At 35.7% G+C, this 20,217-nt stretch overlaps 1 protein-coding gene across 1 annotated transcript; it reads left to right on the forward strand.

Annotated features, from left to right (window-relative positions):
• The first annotated feature begins 3,781 nt into the window (after positions 1 to 3,781).
• LOC116163968 lies at positions 3,782 to 8,677 on the forward strand. Its single transcript, XM_031478095.1, has 2 exons — positions 3,782 to 8,460; positions 8,520 to 8,677. The coding sequence occupies exons 1-2, from the start codon at positions 3,990 to 3,992 to the stop codon at positions 8,675 to 8,677; spliced, it is 4,629 nt and encodes a 1,542-aa protein (XP_031333955.1). The 5' UTR covers positions 3,782 to 3,989.
• Positions 8,678 to 20,217: the final 11,540 nt, after the last annotated feature.

A 20,217-nucleotide genomic window follows, 5' to 3' on the forward strand; every position in this document is an offset into this window, starting at 1 on the left:
ATTCTGCGGGCTACTCCGAATTAGGTTTTCCTAAGTTCAAAGTTTTATTTATTTCCAATAGATTACATAAATGTAATACAGGACATGTCAAAATTTACATTATTACATATAAAACATACAAGACGTTACAACGAATTAAAATATTCTTCAAGGGAATTAAATTCCTTCTTCAGTGGGTATGATATTAATGCGCGTTTAAAGCTTTTTAATGTTAGAGATTTAAATGAGAAGTCCTAATTCGTAAGGTAAATAGTTGAGTAGTATAAAACAACTTAAACACTTCTGCAGGGGCACCCATAAAGAGCATTATCCGAGTCATTCTGTAATTGGTCAAAAGCCCCTTAAGGGCCCAGGCTCCAGAACAAAGTGGAACCATAAATAAATTAATTAATGAATTAACCCAAGGTTTTCGTCACTCCTGGATGCCCTCCCAATGTATCATCGTGTATCTATAGTGTACTTCAGAGTTTTCGTTGTGCCATCATCATTTTCTACAACCCTCTTAAGGAATCCATCTTCTAACCGTAACGAATCCCACTGAGCTCAATACGCCTTTAAAACTGGACCATATACAATAATAAGGCATCTGCATTAGATGGTTTCGCGCGGTGTTCTGTTATGAAGTCGTAACCTTGCAATCTTTCCAACCATCTGTCCACTTGACCCTCTGGATTCTTAAACTGCAATAACCATTGTAATGCGGAATGGTCGGTCCTTGCGACCTTGACCATCTTATTGCGATGTTCAGGATCCTAACCAACTTGCCAGTAGCCGCTCTTCATGTTTAAGGTGGCAAACCACTTAGAACCCGTAGTCCCGTACGCGTATCTAGCGTGTAATCTATTCGGGGAAATGGGGCTTTATTACGTTGTTCAGTTGCCTATAATCTACGCAAACCTCGTGCTGCCATCTTTTTTCTTCAATATCACCGGCGAGGTCCAAGGGCTGCTGGATGATTAAATTATTCCTTGACCAGCCATGTCGCTGATGATCTTCTCAGCTTCGTCTTCTTGGATGTTGCTTGATAGGTTGGGCATCTCTCGTATTTATTTTATTAGTTAGCATATTGCTTCACTTGAAAAGTCCTTTCGCCAAGGTGCACATCTTGGTAGTGGCAAATTAACTTTTTTGCCTGGTTATTTTGTTGTCAAATCGTTGCTTCTCTAGTTGTGCAAATAACTATTTTACTATGACGGGAAAAACGTTTGACATTTTATCTTTGTTGCCAGGTACCAAAATGTCACTTTTAATGAAATTAGAGAGTACTTTTTTCCCGGATATACTCGCACATGCACATAAGTACAGATAGATATTCAATTTTTGTGACGCTACTTTCACTGCTTCTATTAACTCCGGTGAAGTCAGAGAAAATTCAGAATCAGACACTTTTTTGCCTAAATAATAAATTCCTTTGCAAGGCAAAATTTTAACACGTCTCTAAACCACTTTGTGTATGATACAATATACGATATCAATCAAAATAAACAAATTCGATTTCTTAAAACCGATGGTGAGAATGATGAATTTTTAGACAATTTCCATTAGACGAAATTATTCAGAACAGAAAGTCAATATTCCATTTCTGTTAAAAACTAACCTCAAAACCAGATGAAGGCAACCCACCAAATTGTTAAAATTTAATTCTTCTGGGAGGATTTCTTCCAAATTTAATGCTTTATTGTCAAAATTGATGTCACAAATTGATTTTGTGGGACTAGATGCTTTTTCTTACCGAGCTTTTTACTGTGTTTCTAATGAAATAGTTGAAAGTGGTATCCACTAACAGAATTTAGGAATATTTCTCCGCCCCCGATTATAGTGTTGGCATAAGTTAGTTTAGCAGTCTCAAGAGCTTACATCTCTTTCTTTAAAATTAGTAAGTTTCTTAATGAAACAATGAAATGGGTTCGAGAATAGATTTAACACGCGCGCATGGTGTAAGTGCAGTGCATAATTAATATCGCTCCACTGTAGTGATTAAACGCTTGTTAATCATTTGGTAAAGCACATGATTTCACAATTTTTTGTATGTGATATTATTTACGACAATTAACTTCATGCGAGAATTTGAACATATTGTAGAACGGGAACGAGGTTCGTTTGTATATACAAATTTTTTTGACTATCTTCTTTATTTCGATAGTAGATACCACAACCTCACTTGAAATACATAGTCACAGCAAGTATAGGTAAAGGAAATGCAATCAATTTTAAATCAACGCCACGTATAATAGGATCTTTGTGCACTGTACCTTTGTGTAGAAATAACTACTGATACCCAAATCGCTACTACTACCATGTTCAACGCATTGATTTTACTTTGTGAAGTTAGTGCTCTCATTCATCGCCTTTAAAACTGTCCTCGGATTTTGCTATTTTTTGCCTCTCGCCCCCGTTTTAATTTTAAATAGCAATTTGATACGTTGTGCAGTCGTTTTGGAATATCATAAAAAGTAACATTAACTTTGATTACTTTGTTGTGCTCTACTTATTTAAATTCCAGAGTGAGACCCCAAACGATTGTGATTATAATTTTCAATTAATATTGGGTTTTCATAGTTTAGGAACACACATGTGCAAGTCAAATAATGTGATAGCGAGTGATGGGGAATATACATTACAGTTTGGCAGTTTTTCTGTCCGTTTACATGTGATGGATCGAAAATAGCCTCACTGTAAAGTCTGCGCCGCAGACCGTAATAGCAAAACGAACTACATTAACCTCAACGTCTACCGTCATTAAATTTCCTTCCAAAAACGTAGGTACCACTTTAATGCTAGTCACAAGGTGCATGCCATCCCGGCGATGTACATCCCGGCGACGTACAACCCGGCACCGTTTTCCCGGCAACCATTCCTATCCCGGCATCCGTCATCCCGGCGACTATTACCTTCCCGGCCTCAAATATTCCGGCAATACACACTTTCCTAACGGCGTCTGTCCAACCGCATTTTGCTTTTTTTTGGACATAAACAATGATATACTTTAGAGCGGTTGTCAAATTATGTACCGAAAGTGGTTGTTATGGTTGAAATATAGAAGGAAGCTCAAATAAGCCGTCTTGTTTACACAATTGCCTGTGGTGCAAACGACGCATGTTTTAAAATGGCGTTGTACCGTTTGCCTACACAGGACCAGAAAACTATACTTCAAACTTTACTTTAAAGCGAAATTTATAGTAGAGTGCTCCGTGGCATAAATTATGATTTCCGTGGGGGTTTTGGTGTCACAAGCTGAAATTCACAAAAAATCAAAGGTCATGATATACTGATTGTAAATGTCAAGGCCGTCCAAAATCGGTCCATGCATTAGGGCACAAAACGCGAAAAACGAGTTAAGCACATGTACGGAAAGAAGAAAAAATAACGAATTTTTTCGTATATAAATCAAAATGTTCTTTGTACAGTGAAAGTAATAATAAATTATCAAACGTTTCGAATTACATTGGGTCTTACGGAAGAATTAAACTTCAAAAGCGATTATCTCAGTTCGATATCCCTAAAAATTCGACAAATTTTGAGCAACTTTTGCGTTTACATCGTATTATTTAATAAACGGAAGCCTAAATCAAAAAGTTTTACTCTTAAAAAAAGTTTCGCTCATCGTTTATCTTTACATTGCACCGAGAATTATAATTTTATCTGCAGTAGTAACCAAAATATGTAATTAAAAGTAAAACAACGAACTTTTTACTCACTTACAAACGGAGCGCTTTCGCTCCGGTGAATACAATCCATCTCTACATTTCCCGTAGCTCCATTTCGCTCTTACACCATAGGTACGTTCTCGACACGGGTATACCAGAGTTTTGCCAGTGTATTATTTTGTGTAGGTATTGCGTTTTTTTTACAAATGTATATTTTAAAACCAACTTTAAATTAAGAGTGGTCAATAGTGAACGAATCAGAAGTGAAATTGATTAATTGTAGGTACACTAATATTTTATAATTATTTTTTAACTGGGGTTGTAAAGTTACAGAATACAAATATGGATAGTACAGATAGCACCGGTACAAGTGATGAAAGTGATCTTGAATGTTTGTTAAAATTTAAGGGTAAGCTCCGTCCAATATGTATTATTTGCAAAAGAGAAGGTGCATCTTTAAGTGTTACTAATAAAACTGCACTAACTTTCATAGAATGTACAAAAATTAGAGACGGCATAACCAAAGTTTCCGATTCACAAATTCACAAAATAATTAAAGACATCAAGCTTGGAAATATAAGTTTATGGTATTGGCATAAGTCATGTTATTTAACGTACACAAGCAAGAAAAATATTGAAGCTTTACGTAAAAAACTTTCCAAACCAGACCAATACCTTGAAAGCGGTTTAACACCACCCCCTACAATAGGCAAATCTTTGCGGGGAATAAGTTCATTTAACATTAATAGGTGTGTAATTTGCCAGAAACGTTTACCCGAAAAACGCTTGTCACAGGTAATGTCCATAAATATTGACCAAAAAATAAAGCATATAGCAAGTGTCAATGTAGATGTTTTAAAGAGAATAGGATCGAATGATTTGATTGCCATGGAAGTTAAATATCACGTGACTTGCTTAAACACATATCTAAGAAAATATAGGAAAGCATCCGCTGATTCTTCGGAACAGTTAATCATTAAAAGCGCCAAGCAAACAGACGACAGACCATTTAATAATGTGCTAACTAAAGTAAATGAAGGTATCGCAAAGGGGAAGGCTTTTACTCTATCCGAGATATATAGTAAGTATGTTCAATTAAATGGGTTGAAATCAAAACGTGTTTTCGTTGAGGCGTTGAGAAGAAATTTAGGAGAACAAATAGAAATTGTTAAATCGAGACGTGTGAACGAATCCTCTATCCTTCTACCAAAATTTGGAAAAACGGAAACTCTCCACGAATATATCGATAATGCCGATGATGCTTCTGGTTCGCAATCCATACTCATAGGTCCTTCTGAACTGGCGCAAATGGACAAAATATGCAGTGATATTCGAGTTGAACTTGATAAAATACCAGATTTTGTTGATTTTAACGATCTTACTATTGAATGTTACAAACAATACATACCTGAGAGTTTAATTTGGATAATAAAGTGCATAACTGGCGATAGCGGGGAACTTAATTCAACCATGAGTATTTGCCAAGACATTATTTATAGCTGTTTTAAAGGGCAAAAGATAACACCCAAGCACGTGGGCCTAGGGATCATGATTCATCAAGAAACTAGATCAAAAAAAATTATCGAATGCTTGCACTCCTGCGGGCATTCTATTCCGTACAAAGATGTGTTAAGACTCAGAAATACCATCGCTCAGAAAGAAGTTTCACGATTCGTAGAAAATGATAACTCTTACATACCCACGCAACTCGTTGAAAAACGTTTTGTTCAATTCGCTGGAGACAATATCGACATTTTGGAGGAATCTCTTGACAAAGCGCCTACCTTTCATGGAACCCAAATCGTTGCTTTTCAGGCAGGGCCACCACACAGGCAACTTTCACCACTAAAACTACTGCCCTATAAAATAAAATTAACCATTCCTGAAAGTTTTCACACGTTACATAAGTCAAATTATAACAAAAGCAAAAAATCTGTTCCACGGCTAGAAAATAAAAAAAGCATCCTCACAGAAGCAAAACAAAACAGTTTTATTCAGGCTTATAATTTTGCGTGGATACTGTGCAGGACGGCTGCCACCGACACGCATAAAGGTCCCAGTGCTGTGGTAGTTCCGCAGTGGTCTGGATTTGGAAAACTGTTGCATCACGATGACACACATATTACAACATACGCTTACCTACCTTTATTACCTTATGTGGCGTCAGAATACGATACTGTCTGGACAACGATGGTACGATGCGATCAAATTGCAAAAAAATTAAAATATCCGTATACGGTCATAACTTTCGATCAAGCTATATATTTTAAAGCGAAAGAGATACAGTGGTTGAAATCTGAAGAATGTTCGCATTATGTAATAAGATTAGGTGGATTTCATATAATGTTAAATTTTCTGAAAGTTATTGGGCAGCATATGGAGTGTTCGGGACTTAACCATGTATGGTTGGAATCAAATTTATATGGAGATGCGACTGTTTCAGGAATTATGGAAGGAAAAAAATGGAACAAAGGTATACGCGCACATAAAGTTACATATGAAAGTCTCATGAGAATCTTTACGCCGATGTTTGAAAAATGGTTAATCGAATGTAAGAGCGATCTCATACATACTATAAACATGTCGAGATTAAAGGCTAACGAAATTTCTAAAAAAATTAAGAAACAAAAACCTTTAACTGATTTTTTTGACATTATTAAAAGTTGTGAAGAGTTGCAAAATGCATTTAGAGACTTTATTGATAGCCAGTCCCCTACATTTCAACTTTGGTGTAGTTACTTGAATATGGTAGAAACTTTGTTAGAATTCTTGTACAGTGAAAGAACTGGTAAATGGGAACTGCATTTGCAAAGTTTTAGAAAAATGCTTCCGATGTTTTTTGCATATGACCATACACACTACGCCAGGTGGGGTAGTGTGTACTTGTGTGATATGAAGAATTTGTCCCTTATTGCACCTGCCGTGCATAAAGAATTTCTTAATGGCCATTTTGTGGTGAAAAAATCTAAGGGAGGATTCAATCATATTTCGGTTGACCAAGCATTAGAGCACGTGAACAAAACGTCAAAGGATGCTGGAGGAATTATTGGTTTAACTAAAAACAGTACCAGATTAGATGAGTGGTACCTTAGTTTTAATGAAATAGGTGACATGATAAACACATTTCGGGGATCCTTGAAATTAGATCCCGATAGTAGTAGCCAAAATATTGAAATAGGTAAGCAAAGGATTCTTATCGATGAACAAACTGTTTTAACCTTACAAGAACAATTTCTTAAATATGGAGTTTTTTCTACGCATACTGAAAATGTGATATCTATTGCTACAAATGAGATATATTCGGAGGAATTACAAACAGCAACACTTGGTGCTAAACTAAGAGGTGAAGCAGCTCTTGAAAGTTTCATTCAAAGTATGGATAGCACAGATTTTTACAAACCACTTAAAAAAATACGCACAGCTGCATATGTGAAAAGAAAAGAGCAACCTTCGACAAATTCAGATAAATTGTTGGGGCAACAGTTTTTACAGAAAATATTGGCTGCAAAAGAAATGGGAAGGAATATAAATTACGAAGATATATTTCGACATGAATTGACACATTTTCCTATGTCTCTAACGGCGAATGGACAACTAGGCACTCCATCACACAAAAGTGCATTGGGGAACATACTCGAAAAATATACCCAGTCTTGTACAATGCTACCTCCAGAAAAAGAAAACACGAAGACATGCCACATATATGATGGTATGTCAATTGTACAAATCCTGGGCAAACCATTGAATTGCAAAACGTTCGGAGAATATGCGGAAATTTTTTCCAAAATTGTGTTTACTAACAGATTCAATGCAAAAAGAGTCGATGTGGTTTTTGATAACTACAGGGAAAATTCTATAAAAAATGTTACTCGGATGAAAAGAGGTCAAACAGTTGGTATTCGCAGAATAATCGATAATCCCAACACTACGTTACCTCAACAATGGCACTTATTCATTAACTCTGTATTTAATAAAAGGCAATTGACAAATTTTCTATCAGAACAACTAATTACCCTTTCTAAAACTAGACAGATCCAATTTGCTACAAGTGGAGGGTTCGAAAATGTTACCGATTTTAAAACTAATGTTGAATTAGGAGATTCTTGTAAATTTCTTACTTCTGATCATGAAGAAGCGGATACTAGAATTATTTTGCATGTGTTGTCTGCTAAAATGGCTGGGTACACCCGGTGTATTGTGGAGTGTAGCGATACAGACGTGCTAGTTCTGTTAGTGCACTTCAAAAAGCAGCTTATTCCTGAACTCTGGATGAAAGTTGGCAAAGGGGAAAACTTAAGGTACATTCCAATTCATGATATCAATATGTCTGAAAATCTTTCCAATAATTTACCAGCATTCCATGCTTTAACGGGTTGTGACACTACAAGTCAATTTGGAGGATTCGGAAAGAAGACCTGTTGGAAAGTATATCTGGCATACAGTCACTACTTAAATGGGGTGGGCATGGATGACATCTCAGAAGAATTGTTCATCCGCATGTACAATTTCGTATTAAAAATCTATTCCAAGAATCCAAATATCACGTCCATTAATACACTGCGTGGAGTTATGGCTGCTGCTACGCCCATCAATAAGTTGCCACCAACAGAAGATGCACTGAGGCAACACTGTTTAAGGGTGTGTTTTCAAACTAAAGTATGGCTGCAGGCATCAGTACCACTCCCAAAATTACCCTCCACAACAGAATTCGGATGGTATGTTAGTGCAAAACGCGAACTTTTGCCTGTTTTTACCACATTGCCGCCATTCCCCACCAATTTGGCTGTTCTAACTTCTTGTGGATGTAAAAAGGGTAAGTCCTATTACTTTACTCACTCAGCTTGAACAATATATTTATGTATATTCGTATAGATTGTGCCAGTAAGGTGTGTTCTTGTAAGAAGAACAAATTGTGTTGCATAGGCTCTTGCAAATGCATGGCCCAAAAAACATGCAAAAATCCACTAACCGCATCCCAATCAATACTTCTTCCAGAGCAAGGCGATTCTGAATGCTCAGATGACGAGTAGGTTATTAAAAAATTGAGTCAGATTTTTTCCATGCGCCTTTTTCTTTTAATGCACCTACCTAAGTAATTAAATTCCTTTAGTTTACGTTTTAGTTTAGCGTTTGGTTGTCTTTGTTGTTACATATCATTTAGTTACTGGTATGATACAATTAAAAAGTTATATTTATAGGAGTTGTATAACGTTTTATAAATTAAAGCGATGTTCTGTATTTACAATTTTTTTTCACCTGCCACCTACTTTGATCTGTTTTAGAGTTTCACATTTATGTAATTTTCTGTATTATTTAATTAATTTTAATATATTAATATACGATTATATACTTTGACACCCGCGCCGACAGCGTACCGCTGATACAAATAAGCGTACCTACGATGATGTAAGAGCGAAATGGAGCTACGGGAAATGTAGAGATGGATTGTATTCACCGGCGTGAATCCGCGTCGCTTGTGAGTGAGTAAAAAGTTCGTTGTTTTACTTTTAATTACATATTTTGGTTACTACTGCAGATAAAATTATAATTCTCAGTGCAATGTAAAGATAAACGATGAGCGAAACTTTTTTTAAGAGTAAAACTTTTTGATTTAGGCTTCCGTTTATTAAATAATACGATGTAAACGCAAAAGTTGCTCAAAATTTGTCGAATTTTTAGGGATATCGAACTGAGATAATCGCTTTTGAAGTTTAATTCTTCCGTAAGACCCAATGTAATTCGAAACGTTTGATAATTTATTATTACTTTCACTGTACAAAGAACATTTTGATTTATATACGAAAAAATTCGTTATTTTTTCTTCTTTCCGTACATGTGCTTAACTCGTTTTTCGCGTTTTGTGCCCTAATGCATGGACCGATTTTGGACGGCCTTGACATTTAGAATCAGTATATGATAACCTTTGATTTTTTGTGAATTTCAGCTTGTGACACCAAAACCCCCACGGAAGTCATTTCTAGACGACTTTCTTTGCAACGAGCACTCTACTATTAAAGAAAATAATTTTAAAATTTAAGATGGCAGTTACGCCCTCTGTTGGTCTTTTTTAGAAATATTTTCCAGCGATTCTTCATGACCGATTTACCCAATAATTTTTTTTACCCCTAAGTCATATGAGGAACGGTTCTCGAGATATGGCCGAGGAACAATCTTATTGGGTCACCCGGTACTTTAAGCATAAAAGATGTAAAACAATCAAAAATGGTTTTTTATTTTTATTTTCATTCTTTATCATTTCATTTTATTTTGTGTTTCAATACATATAGTAATTTTCGCCCTCATACAATTACAATAATACAAATAACATACAATATTAATATTATATAAATGGTATAAATATTCAAAAAAACAATACATTTTATTTTCGTTTTTTTTAAATCGTGTAGTCACGGAGTTTCACGTCAGTACCCGTTTGCTATTGAAATACTCATCTATAGAGTATGGATTATTTTGATTGTAGTTAATAATGGTTTTTTGTTTAAATATCCAAGAAATTGTAATCTTAATATTTGATCTGGTTTGAGTTTGAGCTAGAAAGCTGTTATGTCAAGAATGTGTCACCTGGTTTTTTTGTAGAGGTGTTATAGAGTGGTTTCTGTAACTGCAATGGATGGTAAGAGTGAAATTTCATTATTTATTTGTTATCTCACTTCGCGATCGCGCGACTGCGACTGCCATATCTATGAGGTGCCGTTTGTTCCAAAATTAAACAGGTGCAGACGAACTTAAATGGTTGAAACAGACCGCTGCCAAATAAACTCCCCACAATATTAAAATAAATACCCTCCGACATAGAAAAAACTCACACACCGCCGCGGATTTACCCGGCTAATTTATCCCCCGCTGTATAGCGCGGTGTTGAAGCGTTGTTCATCTAGTCGCCGCCCGCTGGCGCACCAATGCCAATCCTTGGCGGTTTGTGGATCGGATTGCTTTCGTGCACTCGTTAAGAATCATCGAATGCTTTTCCTTGCTTGCTGCGCTACATCTCTCATGCCACCTTGCCTTATTCAATAAGTAAGTTCACGCCCAAGGCCAATTGCTTATTTGTATTTGGCGGTTGTCCTCCCTTGTTGATTTCTCACTCGAATTTCGTGACTATTCAAAATTTGAATCTGATATGATGTAGTTCTGGAGGATATCATGTTTGTTTTTCTCATTGATTCAATACTGGATTTCTGTACCACTCAGTAGAAAATAATCATACATAGCCACACGTTTTCTATAGAAGATGAGGTTCACTCCCTACAACCAACTCTTTTCAGGTTAATTTCAAAATAATTGGTTTTCTATATGGATTGGAAAAGTGTTTTCGCACCCGTGGAGTGCGCCGTGGCAAAACAGTAACAAACACAGGGGCAGCGAGCAGCGACACCTAAATAAATCATAAATGGGCCATCAACAGACTCCCTGTCCCCATAAATTTCAATTTATTATGCAAAGATCTAAATTATTAAAGGCGACATATTTCGGAAAATGTCATCATCAGACCCTAAAATGTAATGTTTTAACAAACTTGAATTAACCTATGGTGACGAAACTTACAACAAAAGGATCGACCGAAAACGGTACAAGGTTGACATAAAACGTATAAAATAAAAAGTACAAAAATTCTGAAGGGGAAAAACTCGTTAATAAGTTAAGGATCAACAACCCTGAAGAGGATGGTGACAGAAAGTGAAAAATGGGCGGGGGGGGGTATTCCATCATGTACGATTCTTCCCTTATAGTGTGGCAAATACCATCATGTACATTGTAATAGCAATAATCGTACTTTCTCAAGAATAGTAGAATAAATGACGAAACACTCCTATTTTATTAATAATCTCCAATAAAATAACAATTTGAGGTTAATTATCAAATAACATGAGTTAATTTCTCTACACAAGCAGTAAACAGCTTAAACGTTTAATGCCATGTTTGAAATTTGCTTAAACCAAGTTTGTGATTCTTAATTCTATCAACCTAATTTTGGCGTAGGTACGCAAACGTAATACATAGTTAAACCAAATACGCAAAACCGAGCGCAAAACGGTGATTAATTTAAATTTCTTTCCACAAATCGTAGTTTATTTCTGAATTTAAACTGCTTTAATATAGTAGGTACTTGAGGTTTAAAATGAAGCGTTACAATTTTTCTTCTGGATTTTCTCATGTTACTCTTACGTAAATGCTTGGAAAATGAGCGGTTTTATCAAAATCATTATTTCGTTAGACATCTTTTTTTGCTACTTCGTTTGCGCTAGATTTTTTTAACCAATTACCTACCTATGCCAATCTACTTTAAATAGCACAAGTAATGCACCTGTCTATCATTTTTGTAAAAATAGATACCGTTTCCTCTTTGAACTCCAGAAGCATTGTATAAAGCTTTTATAATTCTGTTGACTATTGTATGTAGTTGGAATGTACCTATTTGGTATTTTTAAACTTTAAAATTACTATAATTAGTCTATAAACGCAATCAACGGTACCTACATGTGTTAGTTAATGTCCTTTTCAAAATATGTTTATCGATGTAATCTTTGAGGCACATACTGGCACTGGCACGATTAGAGGTAGGTATGACGTCTGTGTGGATACATCTTGAAATACTTGTGATCTGCCGCGAGGTCCGTAGGGGTTTTACATTAAATTTATGGTCTTTGATGGTGATTTTAAGTGGCATACTCGCGTGCTTCTAACAGCATATGCAGACGTATTAAAAACGAACATTAGAAATCAATTTAAAAAACAGAATCTCGCCGTAATGCTTTGTGGGAATGTGCACTTTATAAGTTTGAATTAATGCCAAATATTAATAACCAAAATAATTTATTTTTTGTGGGTCAAGATTCAGGTCTTGTTTTATTTCATTGACTAAGTTTGATAAGTTTGAATACGAGTTATTTTTAGGTTTTCGTGTGTAAACTATATCTATTTTGGTGACCATTTCCGTCGTCAAAATTAAGCATTGAATGAAAACCTGTTATGCCTCATAAACTAATCAATAAGCCGAAAATAAGAGCGGTAGTTCAGTGGAATATTATGCTATAGTTGTGTTGAGGCATAACCATTGCTGTCAACTTCGATATTGAACTTCAGAATTATTATCATATGGGACACATTTTAAGAGCGGTAAAATTTCCTATACGGTAGCATTGAAAAAAACAAATTTGGATCACGTGGTTAACCAATAATAAAAAAATATATACAGTGCGTTCCTTAATGATATGCGAATATTACAGTGAATAAAAAATTAATGATGGTTTGCTTAATAAACTATCATCCAAGAATGTTGTTCCAAAATTTTTTCCAATAATTGCATTAGTTTTTCAGACTACAACGGTTTTTGTTTTTAATTTTAAAATAGAAGTGCGCATAAGGATTCAATAAAATAGTCCGGTGGCCGGACATTAGGGCGCCGACATTAGAACGCAGACATTGCGACGCGAACATTAGGGCGCAGATATTGGGACGCGGCTTATTTACTTTGCGGCCTATTGTCTTGCGGGACAATAATGGCGTCTTATTGTTTGCGTCTTAATGTCTGGCAACCTAATGCCCGGTCAGCTCTTCGCGCATCCATTATATTTACAACACACCTTAGGGGTTGATTCTGTCCCGCCATCGGCATAGCTTGTAATAGTATATTATTCAACGAGTGAGAAAGTTGGCAATTATTCACGAAGATAAGATTTGCGCCACGAGTCGAAGACGAGTGGCGTAATTTATCTGAGTGAATAATGCCTTTCTTACGAGTTAAATACTATACTTTTTCTACTTGTATTCAATAATTACAGTAATAATAACATTATGCATAATGGTTTTATTATGTCATCAAACAATTGACAAAATTAGCAATGTACGTAAAATCCGGAGAAGTTAGAATTACCTATATCGTCGTCACTGCTCATCATGATTGCACTACTGTCCATTTTCACGTAATTTTCACAAAACTGATTTCTCGTAATTTGTTTGATTGACATTAATGTTTGACAACTGAATTTATCACGATCCGAGATCTTGATTTTTGCTACACACATGTTTCCAAGGCAACCCTACAATGTGAGCTGAAGAGTAATGACAAACTCGGAATACGATTGGCTGACAACAGTTGAATAATGAAAACATATTGAATAATAGATAACTTTCTCAATTAAAAACGCATCAGTATTCTATCTATTATTTAATATGAGTAGAAAAAAGAAATTTTTTGAATCGGAATTAGTTTTACCTCTATTCGAGGTGTCTACATATGAAATTTCATTTAAATATATTAACAAATGAAATAATCGGATTCCGTAAATAGTATCTATAGTTGGGTTACGAAAGCGCAAATTTTTTTGCATTTGCATAGCTGCTTGAGGTCCCAATGTCCGCGTCCCAATGCCCGCGCCCTAATGTCCGCGTCCCAATGTCTGCGGCCTATTGTCTGCGGTCTATTCCCTTTGCGGACCCCTTGCGGCCCAATGTCTGCGTCCTAATGTCTTGCGGCCCAATGCCAGGTTATCCGAAGTTGAGCGAAATTCCACATAATGATAGCTTGCCACACCTTTCTTCCTTAACCCGCATTGAAAAATTCGTAACTATCGAATGTCAAGTTTCCGCTCTTAATTAAAATACCGCCACTCGTAATTAGTTCGTTCCAACAGGAATTAAGTGAAATACAGAACAAACGCAACTGGTAACACCAAAAGCAAGCCTTTCTGACCAATCATAATGCAATCAATTACCCGTCAAAAGCTAGTACGGAAATTTCGCTCATCTTTCTTATGCAAGGGATCTCTCCTGACGCTTAAGGGCCTTATCTGCAAATAATTTCTTTTACGACGCTATTGATGGTCACACACTTGCTTGTTTGCTTCCCATGGAAAACGCAAAGGAATTGCGAAAAAAGCACATGGTTGTCTGCGAAACTTCAATCCAGCAGTCGTCGATTCGTTTCTACCATACATTCATACTTTCTCTCTACAGAACTCGAGATACTTATGTATAGGAAACTTTACATTATGGTTTAAGAAATATCAAGCAAATAGGATCGCATTGTCACAACTATACTGAAACGCATAAAAGACTGAAGAAGATGGCGCTGTAGTGCAAGAAAGGCAAAGTAGCCAAATTTTTATTAAAGCAGGCGCGAAATTTAACATTCGTCTCATCTCGTTCACCCTCTAACTTGAACTGAATCGAATTTTATAACTTTTATTTTTCTACTCTTAACAGATTGAATGATCGATTGATGTTGATTTTGTTTAAATTTTTTTCTGATGTTATTTGAGCAGATACAGGAAAATAAAAAAAATAGTTTCTCATTGCCGCTATTTGAGCTCTACCTACAAGACAGCTTGGGAGATTTTTAATACAGCATCTTGTCTCTGTCATCAACTTTATCTTTAGCAAGAAGAATTAAGCCCTTAGTTCTCCTAGATATTGTTTTTTAATTTGTATAGGTACTTTACTCCAACACTTTCGAGATAATGATAATATAATAACACTATTTGCACAATTCAATTTTCACATCGCCAGTAGATGTGTCTCGTTAGACGATCTTTCCGTCCTTTGAGAGTACTCTCCTTCGACAGTCCGTTATTCAGATATTTGCACTACGAGTTTTTACATCACTAGTAGATCTGTCTTGTCCAGGCGGTTCATTTTGTCTTTGTGAGCGCTCTCCTCCCACAAACTGTTTTCCAGGTATTCGCTTTTAAAGTTTTGACATTACAAATGGATGTATATATCTTCCAGACGTCCCAGTCTCCCTTTGTGAGTATCCTTCTCCGACAATCCGCTTTTGAGATATAAGGAATTATAACCAATCCCGATAAGAGGTCGAAGAAGTACGGTTGGTAGAAATTAATTCACTTTGAAACTTTTAATTCGAATACCACGAAAGATAAAATCCATTTATCCCCCCCCCCCTCTCGCCCCGCCTCTTGCTCCCGTCACCCGATGATCTCAAAAAGGAGTCTCACAGAAAAGTTATACTGTGTACAAACCAATTCATTTTGATGAGATCTTCTATCGAAATACTCTTGGAATACCTTGAAGGATAGACCCCCCCGCCCCTATTTTCAAAAGTTTTACTGGACATGCGTATGCAAAATCCAATTGGTTGTCGCATGTAAAAGTTGTGCACGTTTTACTTTCAGAACCAGTATCTCGGGAAATATTTGATGACCTCCCCCCCCCTCCCTTAAGGTAACAACATGTTGTTGGCCGTCAGCCACACCTTCAAGGTATAGGCTACCTATTGCAACAATCCAGGATTCTAGGACAATTCCCCTGAAAGTAGTTCAAAACCGCAAGTGTGGGTCGTCCGGACCGATAAACCGACAAAACGCAAACAATAGCACATTTTTTTTAAATTCTTATCCCTCCAGATCATTTTCCAATGCTGAGATACGAGGGATACAATCAATAAAAAATATATATTCAGGGCGCACTTTTAGAATTCTTTTTTTCAAATATTGGTTTAAACCAAATCAAACTATCCGATTTAATTACGTAAACTATTCTTTTCAATGGTAACGAATTAACGCGTTGCTTCAAATGAAAACTAAAATGTAAAAATAAACTTACTATTTATAGATTCATTACATTCTGATCAGAATAAATTCACATGCAGCAATACCTAAATTTACAGTTGCGAAATCTTGAAGTGTTTGGTTTGATTCTTATTTGAGACACAATAATTTATGTTCTTTTGCAAAAACATTTTATTTTTCACTCAATTGGTTAGTCAGTGTCTGTATTATTAACGATCCTCCAGATCGTTTATAATTTTGTATTGCTGTCTGTCTGTCCGTAACTATGCAGATTAATACACTCAATTAATATAAGACCAATCAGCTTGGTGATTGTTTCAAATTCTACCCAATCAGATCATTTTTTATCTGATTAAAAGCTAGGTAGCTTTTTATCAGCGATAAAAATGCGCATAGGAATGCTCTTGTGTATTTACCTCCCATAAATTAAAAAAAATTGCGCATGCGCAATCCAATTTTTGTATTTGCGCAATCCCAATTTTTTTAACTGTTAAGATATTTGAATGAAATTTTGTACGACACCTCGAATAAAAGTAAAACTAATGTCGATTCAAAAATTTGGTTTACAAGCTATGCTGATCTGGTGGGACAGAATCAATCCCTTAAGATGTGCTGTAAAAATGATGTACGTATCTCGAGGATCGTTCGGTGTTCAGTTGTATCGCATTTTTCACTACATTTTCCATCGGAGCAACAAATAGTTTTAATTAGGTGAATTTTTTTATATAAATGTGTACAGTTTCTGTGCGTCCGTAAACACTTGCGGTTTGTGGAAATTGTCTTAAATTCCGTTCGATAATGCATTGCCCACGAAAATTAAAAACTTTACTATCATTCAAAGCCATTGTAAATGAATATTTAAAACGTCGCGCATTTTACTCACTAAACGAATTTTTGAACAATAGTTCTCTAATCTCTGCTCTATTTGTGGGGATGTTGTTATTGTAACGTGATTTATAAATTCGGGTTCGATTTATATCAATATTTATTAAACAAAACTAAAACACTATAAAAACTGTACAATTTATATCGACTATTTATATCACACACTTCGCAATTTATATTTCCGCGCTCGATGTTTCATCCGTACTCGATCTCGTTCGGTAGTAAAACTGACTGCGATGTTCGGTCCGCAACCATTTATACACGCAAGCAATGTAAATCCAGAACACTCGCGTAATTACCGGATAAGTCTCGAATATTCCTATACAAATCCCACTATCGCGCGCGTAGAAAATTCCAGAGCGCCAAAGGCGACGTCATGTCTGGAGCGTTTCCGTTACATTATTTACTGTTAAAATGTATATGTATTTATCCTGGTATTTATTTTGTCGTGTGTCATTTCAATTGTAATTTATGTCTAAGAAAATAGCTTTCTAAATTCTGTGAAACAATGGCGTATGAAAATACTTGTAGACAGTGGCGTACCGACAGGGGGGCGGAGAGGCGGTCCGACCCGGGCGGCACTGTGAAAGGGGCGGCAAAAATAATAATCATATTAATAAAATACCCAACTTTGTATATGCGTACCAATCATTTAATGAGACGAAATGTGTATAAGAAAGAATCTTGGGAGACGAGTTGAAAGGTTTTTTAACAATATGCATCAGTGTTGCTGGATGCGGAAGAAGTTTTTCAAAGCTCAAATTGATCAAAAACCACCTGCGATCTACTATCAGCACTTTGAAGTTGAGCAAATTAGCTATATTGTCAATCGAGCATACCCTTACCGACGAGATTGATTTTGACCAAGTCATTGGGAATTTTGCAGAGTTGAAAGCACGAAAAATAAAACTATTTTAAAATTGATTTTTAGTGATATTTCAGTTTTCATTATTTTAGGTTTACACATAATAATAGTAAAATTTCGATTATCTTCGATAGATTACTTCAAATAAAAAACTGACATTAAAACTTAACCTTTACTCCCCTCGCCTATCTCATTGGGGCGGCAAGTTTGTATTCCGCCCCGGGCACTAATGACCGACGGTACGCCACTGCTTGTAGGTATAATTTCACCAATAAAGCAGACAGTACAATGTGGCATGCTCACCCATTATGGCGGTAATTACTTGTAAATATACGTGTTAATAAATTTTGGGTTTTGGTTTCAGTTGAACAAGCCTGATGGTACATTGCTAACTAGAACCTTATTGTGTTGTTTAAACAATAATCTATGGATTATTCAGTTATTGCAAAATGTTTGAGCTTATAGGACACTTCCTGGACGTAATACAAAACGTGAGGTATACGCCATATTGTGAAGAGCCGGATAGACAAAGATATAGCAAAATGTGTATTAATGCTAAAATAGAATTGAAATAAGTCACCGTTCCCAAATAATGTGCTCGGAAGGGCAAATTTAGCAATGTAGTAATAATCATGTTAAATAACGCCAAGAATTCCAATTCACAACCTTCCACCCTTATATAATCTACTCCACCTTAGAAACACCTTTAAATGCTTAAAATGGTAAAAAAGTTATTTCAATTCTAGTCACCCCTAAGCGAAAAAGTTCGATGTAACTAAGTGAAAGAAGCAACATCGAAAATATTTGTCAAAACTTTTCGGATAACGAAATTTGTACATTTTGTTCTGGGAATTACAATTATTTATTATCTGCTTCTGTAGTTCAGTAAATTGTGGGTAAGGCGCTTAATAAGCACAAATAAGCGAAAATTACTTCAAGATCCGAACTCAACTGTAAATCAAATTAACGAATGAAATAAACTCGGCTGTAATTAAGGAAATAAATTTAAGGTTAATCCAGACGACGGAAAAATAAGGTTTAGCTGAATTGTTCCATAGAAAAATTAATTAAAGGAAATGGTATAAATGGTCGGTATCGGTCACGAATTAGACCAATCTATAGATAAGTGAAGTTTTCACGGATGATAGAAATGATAGAAAACGTTGTGTTTTGGTGGGAACTATCGTAGCCTATGCTTCCAATATTGAGAATGACAGAACAAAAGAGAATTGATTTATTCACTTCAGCGATTTCCATAAAAACCATCTGTAAATAAGTAAGAAATCTCCTCTTACTTTCTATAGATTTAGAATATACTGTTTCACGGTCACGAAATCTTAAATTTTAAAATAAGTTCAATTTTTACCGATTTATAAATTATTAACGTAATTGAATTGCTGGATTTGTAATACATAATGAAGGAAAACAGATTGCGATAGAAAGAACATTTATTATTAAACAACCACGTGAAAATTACATTACTCTGTTGACCAACATTGAATTTAGTAAATCAGATCGGCTTTACTGTCATCCAAATCCATGCTCGGTTGCAACCCGCGGGACCACCTGTTTCATATCTAAAACTAATTAAATCGTTTACCGACCTACTTTTTACCACCTCTTACTAATTTGTAACATTTATTTATCTTTTCCAGGTGAGATGGAATTGTTCGTTATCGAAAAAGTATAAGAATTTCTGTTTTTCTTGATTTATAGCTTACGAGACTTATACAGGGTGGTATTTTTATTTTAAAAAGAGCAACAATTCCTGAAATGTCGGAAGTATTTGTTGTCGTAAATGGCAACCCCTATTTTAAATCCATTTTCTATTCGTCTATTCTACGTAATAGTATATTAAGTATGGAGAACGGTAAGGGATTTTTACCGTTCGAAGACAATTGTTTGGAGGAGGAGCGGAGCGACGACTCCAATTATTGTCTGAGAACGGTAACCCTTAACGTTCGACGTGCTTATAACATTTTTTGCGCGATCGAAATTATGCAACCAATATAAATATGCACTAAGAAATTAACCAGCAGAATAAATCGAAATGATCGAAGTGGTATGGTGTACATCACTAGGTAACCAGTTTATTTGTCAAAACTGAAATTAATAATTTCTTGTGCATGTGTCTGATGTAGTTTGCTAGCTTTGAACTTCCGTTATGACTTTATGAGCGAGGTATTCGCCGGTGGCCGAATGATATGTCGAAGATTTTACAGAACAAAATTGTAATTGGAATGTATTAAGAAAAACGAAAGCACATCTTCAA

The sequence above is a fragment of the Photinus pyralis genome, unplaced genomic scaffold (assembly GCF_008802855.1).
Source record: "Photinus pyralis isolate 1611_PpyrPB1 unplaced genomic scaffold, Ppyr1.3 Ppyr1.4_LG2, whole genome shotgun sequence".
Taxonomy (NCBI): Eukaryota; Metazoa; Arthropoda; class Insecta; order Coleoptera; family Lampyridae; genus Photinus; species Photinus pyralis.

Coding starts and splice junctions, on each gene's coding strand:
- LOC116163968 (XM_031478095.1), top strand. CDS start 3,990: ATGGATAGTACAGATAGCACCGGTACAAGTGATGAAAGTGATCTTGAA. Junction 8,461..8,519: donor TTCTTGTGGATGTAAAAAGG/GTAAGTCCTATT, acceptor ATATTCGTATAG/ATTGTGCCAGTAAGGTGTGT.